Source organism: Dioscorea cayenensis, unplaced genomic scaffold, assembly GCF_009730915.1.
Source record: "Dioscorea cayenensis subsp. rotundata cultivar TDr96_F1 unplaced genomic scaffold, TDr96_F1_v2_PseudoChromosome.rev07_lg8_w22 25.fasta BLBR01000344.1, whole genome shotgun sequence".
NCBI lineage: Eukaryota > Viridiplantae > Streptophyta > Magnoliopsida > Dioscoreales > Dioscoreaceae > Dioscorea > Dioscorea cayenensis.
The window spans coordinates 158,533-163,735 of record NW_024086735.1 but is presented as its reverse complement, the minus strand read 5'-3'; the positions used below and the strand labels follow the sequence as shown (position 1 = coordinate 163,735).

Here is a 5,203-nt window from a genome sequence, read left to right as displayed (position 1 = left end):
AATGAAGAACATAGCATATGTATTTCTTAACATTATTAACTTATTAATTATAAAAATTTACCGGTTTTTCGAATGAAGGATGGACTCAATTCGGAATGCAATGAGTTATAATGCACTCACACCATTTTATAAGTGATGAAATGTTTTTTTGTAAAAATGTATCGATGTGGTAAAAAGTCAAAAAAATTATCTGACATTTGTAACCAAAAATGTCAACAATTTAGGTTCAAGCATGTTAGTAAATATGGCTGCATTACAAAAAATCTCTGACATTTGTAACCAAAATGTTCTGACACAACCTAACTTGTAACAAAGTATGTACAATAGCTTAGAATGTCAACAATAGTGGCTAATAAATCTGCCAAAAATCACATCAAACATTTTTAAATTTTATCCTTTTCCTCACATGTCTAAATCACATGCATTGATGGAACACCTTTTTCTTTTCTCGTCATGCTTCATATATCGGACCATATCCTCATCAAAAATCTAAATATTTTAGCCTCACAGTGAAATAATAACCTAATTTTTCCGACTTTTGTCTCATATCATCCATGTTCAATGGCATGAGGATTCTCGTCTGTTCTCCATCTAGCATAGCAAAGTTGAAACCTACAGAAATAAATAAATAAAAATTATAATGGTATACCAGCATAACTTTCTCATTCCTCTTAACTTTAAGAGGTCCTAGTTCCATCGTTGATCCATACTCGACAGATGAACATCCAGGACCTATAAACACACCACACTCATAAACATAATTATATATATATATATATATATATATATATATAACAAAGAAATAATTGAACAATAATGGCGGCCTCCATCAAGTGAGAATAAGAATTTCAGGATTTTCAATCTTGAAGCACAATAACAAAATAAAGAAAAAGAAAAATTATGCCATTTATGCAGAGTGAATTACAGATAGCATATAATAGGATAATAGTCCCGTTTCATAAGCTAACAAACATATGCTAAATTAACTAAATATTTATACAACCAACAAATTTATAATCGAGTATTGTTGCAATAACAATGCTATACGCATGCGAGATATTTTCCTTATTAAATGATATCCAAAATCAGGGGTGCTACTAATTGATGCATCAGTAAAGCGAAATCCGGGGATTCGGATATCTAAATCCGAGAACTCAAATCAAATCCGAGTGAAGATTGTAAAGATAAAGATGCAAAGTTTAGCTAAAAACCTGGTTTTCAGCATATGCCTAGAGGGCGAGATAAAGCACCACCCTCAATCGCATAGGCCATTTCATAGGTTGTGCTTCCCCTGTAGCATTCGAGAGTTCAAATCATTATACACAACCTTCATGCAACTTGGAATTTATACAATAGACAGACAAACAAAATTGATTGCTGGCAGTGTTTAATCTAAAATATGCCAATAACTTCTGTTTTGAACAACGGTTCTGCTGCTAAAACAGAATAAAATCCAAATTGGTAACACTGTGGCAGCATACAAAAGATAATCAGTTGTCGGATTAAGAATAATCTTACAATGAAAAAGGTGCTTAGCAAGAGTATCATTGGGCATATATTCAGCAATAAGCAACCTCTCTTCGCCTTCAGCACAGCAGCCAAGTAAATTTGCCAATCTTTGGCTTCTAAGTTGACCAACAGATCTCGTTTCTTCCTAAAGCAAGGAAATCTTAGATTAGTGAGATGGCTAAGCAAATATGACAAATCAGGTTTGATTTTAATAACACACAATCAAAACTCATTCTCATCGCAAGAGTTACAAAAACTATTGGGGCAAAGGTAAAATCAGTTGAACCAGCATTAGCAATGTACCAACTCACTTGCAAAGATGAAGCAAAGATGATTTAGAATGGTGTCATGTATATGATCAAAAGAAGAGAGAGCAACAGCATAACAGACCTACGGTCTCCCTCTCACAATAGGCACTCATGTAAACTGAATAGAATTTCATTTGCGGCAAAAAGACAAACAATGCCAGTAGCCTAGTGCTATCTAAATGTGAAAAACTTTAATTCACAGCAAACAAACAGCACTTACAGAAGACCATATATTAACAAAACAGAACTGAATATCAATTACCAAGAACTGGCGAGGATCAGGCCATGCAGCATGATTGAACCGCTTAACAGCAATCCTGCGTTGCGCATCTAACTTCTCCTTGTACACTACATTAGGCGCCTTCTCCCTATGCTCGGACACAATGTTCTCTACCGCAAACCCAAATGTAGCAAGCCGGAGCTGCTCAAAAGAATACTCCTGGAACACCGGCAGCCCATCACCCTCACTCTTCACTTCACTCTCTGCAAACACAACCATCAATCACCAAAGCTCCAACACACCAGAAAAACACCAAAACCAACTCACAAAAACTCACCAACATCCGCGCTCCAAAGACGAGTAACATTATTGTAAGAGCCTCAGCGAGCAAGTTCTCGCCTTGGAGGCACCGAGACCCCATGGGGGATTTAAATGGATGCCAATCTTTGAACTCTCTTCTCAAACCCCTCCGAATCCACTCCACCACCTCGCCGGACCCAACTGCCCTAAATAAAACCTTCACAGTTCTCCAACCGTAGCTAGCTCCTTTATCTCGCTCCGCCGTGACGATGATCGTGCATGGTTGGAAAGCTCGGCTCTCGGAGCTGACCGAGTATGATGGGAAGCTGAAGACTTCCGGGAGTTGAGAACGGGTGACATGGATGGTATGGGGAAAGCCGGGGATGGAGAAAAGCTCATAGCCGTCAGAGATGGAGTTGTACGGCGGTGAAGGTCGAGATCATTGGCGGCGCAGAGAGAAAGGAGAGAAGGTGGAAGAAAGGGTCACGGAGGGCGAAGACGGCGGAGAAGAAGCTGAGCGGCTTCTCAAAAAAAATTTTAAAAACCATAGAAAAGGGAGGAAGGTGGAGAAGTGGATGGAGGAGGCAGCTCCGCGCCCTCTTCGAGAAAACCCAATCGAGGCGGTGTGCTCGCTCTTGAAATGCCATTTGTCTAGTGTTTATTGGCTATGTGGGTGATAAGTGGATTGTGTTTGTTAACTTTTTAATCTGCCGTTGGATGAGATTCGATAAGATTGGAAAAATCAAAACACCCCATCAATCAATTAAAATAGCAACCATCAATCAATTTTACAAATATTTATTATTTACTAATAATATCTTGGATATACCAATAATATCTTGCCAAATGTCCACTCCGGAAGAAATTGGATGAATAGGAAATTTGGGGGATAGGATTAATATGAAGTATATATGTTGTGTTTTATACCAATTTCTCTTCCATTTCTGTTGCATTTGACATCCACTTTCTTATCCCAATCTAAAAGAGTGCTTTGGATCTCTCTTATTATTATTATTATTATTATTATTATTATTTTATTTTTATTTATTTATTTATTTATTTTTATTTTATCTATAAGGAAACAACATCGCTAGAAATAATAATATATTACATACTAATAAAAGGCATGTTTACTTAATCATTGTGATGCCAACCAGACTTTCTTATACGAATACAGCCAAAAAGCTTCAAGCCACCACCACTTAATCTCCACTTTCTCAATTCTCCACATTTTTATTAAAACAATGCTTCTCTGCATGCCGCTCATGAACTAGGCTTACAGCTTTTGGGATAATGGGAACATTAGAACTCAACTGAATAGTGGAAACTTAAACACAACATAACGTTCATCCAACAAAGCCACTATGCAAACGTCCACAAATGGAAACAAGTCAACCAAAGCAGCAACTCTAAAGCTTATAAAACATTTGAATCAATCAGCACATGCATTCCCTTCTGTACATATTGTTTTCAATTATTACAAGTACTTGTTCATTTAAATCTTCAAAATCCAACAAAACCACCCTTTGCTTCTTCATGGCATAGAACACTTTATATGTCTCTCATGCATGGACAAAGCTTTTGTTTAGTATGGTTTCATTTGGTTCCTTATTTAGAGCATCAGAATAAGTTTGTGTAAAGAGTCTTCAGTTTCACCATCCCCTGTTGGTCATTTAGATCACTTCTGGATTCAAAGTCATCATATTCCATGTCCGATGATGGGAAATGTTCTCCATCAGGATCATACCCTTCAGTAGCTCCTTGGTTATTTAACATGTCCTAAAACTGACGCCATCTCCTTCATGAACTGGTCAAAATCAAGCTCCATCACTTTTGAGTCTCACTAGTATGCTGAGGAGAGAATCATTTAAAACCATCACCCGACCTCTTCAATCTTAGGACCAGCATCGCCATCGGCACCAGCTGAAGGACCATCCTCTTCTACTTCTCTAGCTATGTCAGCCCCGGAACCTTGATAGATCTTTGCAATGATGGGGCTGTAATTTATTTCCAGCCCCTTCATCTTGTTATCAAACTCATCGGCTTCAGTGAGCTGGTTGCTATCTAGACATTGAATAGCCTCGTCAATAGCATCATCAATTTTCTTCTTGTGCTCTTCTAGAACTCTCCGACTGGTTCTCACTTCCTTCTTTGATTCCTCCACCCTGAGTAGCAACTCTTGTGAGACTGATTTGCTTCTTCTACTTTGATCATGGCTGCTTTGACTTTCTTCTTTGATGCTTCTTCAGCCTCTTCAGTTTTACTTGTCAGAATGATGTACTCTTCAATCAAAAACAGTACAACAAAGGTGTTCCAGAGATCTTCATTCAAGTTATCATAGTTGGGCAGTGCTTTCATTGATAGAATTAATCTTGTTATTGCATATATGACCCTATGTAATTTATATTTTGCATTTAGGTATTATTGCATTTATGAATTTATGTTTGTAGTTATAACCCTTGTTATTTTATAAATTACATTTGCATTTAGGATTATGTTTAAATAAGTTTGTTAGTTTGAATCTGTTTAGTTTCTTGGTGGAGAAGAAACATGGTTTGAATTCAGTTATTAATATCAATATAAAAGGACAGAATAGGCATAAGCTAGTTGATCACGTCAAAAAAATATTTTTCTTCTTCTTTGAGTGTGGGTGTGTTTTTCTCTGATTTTTTCCAATATTTGGAACCAAAGCAAGGTTCGGAGTAGATGCTAAAGATCATACCGGGTTCATCGTCAAGGAGTAAAACAATCATTGGCATGGCGACGTTAAAGGCTCCAACAAGAGATGGGACGGTGAGTCAGTGACCCACCAGTACCCATTGCTCACGAAGAACAACTACTCAGCATGGGCACTCAAGATGAAGGT

The 5,203-nt window shown here is 37.4% G+C and overlaps 1 protein-coding gene across 1 annotated transcript; it reads right to left on the bottom strand.

Annotated features, from left to right (window-relative positions):
• Nucleotides 1–698: 698 nt before the first annotated feature.
• On the bottom strand, nt 699–2,316 carry LOC120254108 (probable serine/threonine-protein kinase BSK3). Its single transcript, XM_039262254.1, has 4 exons — nt 2,080–2,316; nt 1,519–1,654; nt 1,212–1,291; nt 699–732 (listed from the first exon to the last, which is right to left on the bottom strand). The coding sequence occupies exons 1-3, from the start codon at nt 2,314–2,316 to the stop codon at nt 1,230–1,232; spliced, it is 435 nt and encodes a 144-aa protein (XP_039118188.1). The 3' UTR covers nt 699–732; nt 1,212–1,229.
• Between the last annotated feature and the right edge of the window lie 2,887 nt (nt 2,317–5,203).

Bases quoted from the DNA above. Each gene is read 5' to 3' on its own strand.
- LOC120254108 (XM_039262254.1), bottom strand. From the start codon at position 2,316: ATGGTTGTGTTTGCAGAGAGTGAAGTGAAGAGTGAGGGTGATGGGCTG. The intron at 1,655-2,079 runs GTAATTGATATT...TCCTTGCTTTAG, and splicing joins CTGATCCTCGCCAGTTCTTG to GAAGAAACGAGATCTGTTGG. The intron at 1,292-1,518 runs GTAAGATTATTC...CGAATGCTACAG, and splicing joins TGCTAAGCACCTTTTTCATT to GGGAAGCACAACCTATGAAA.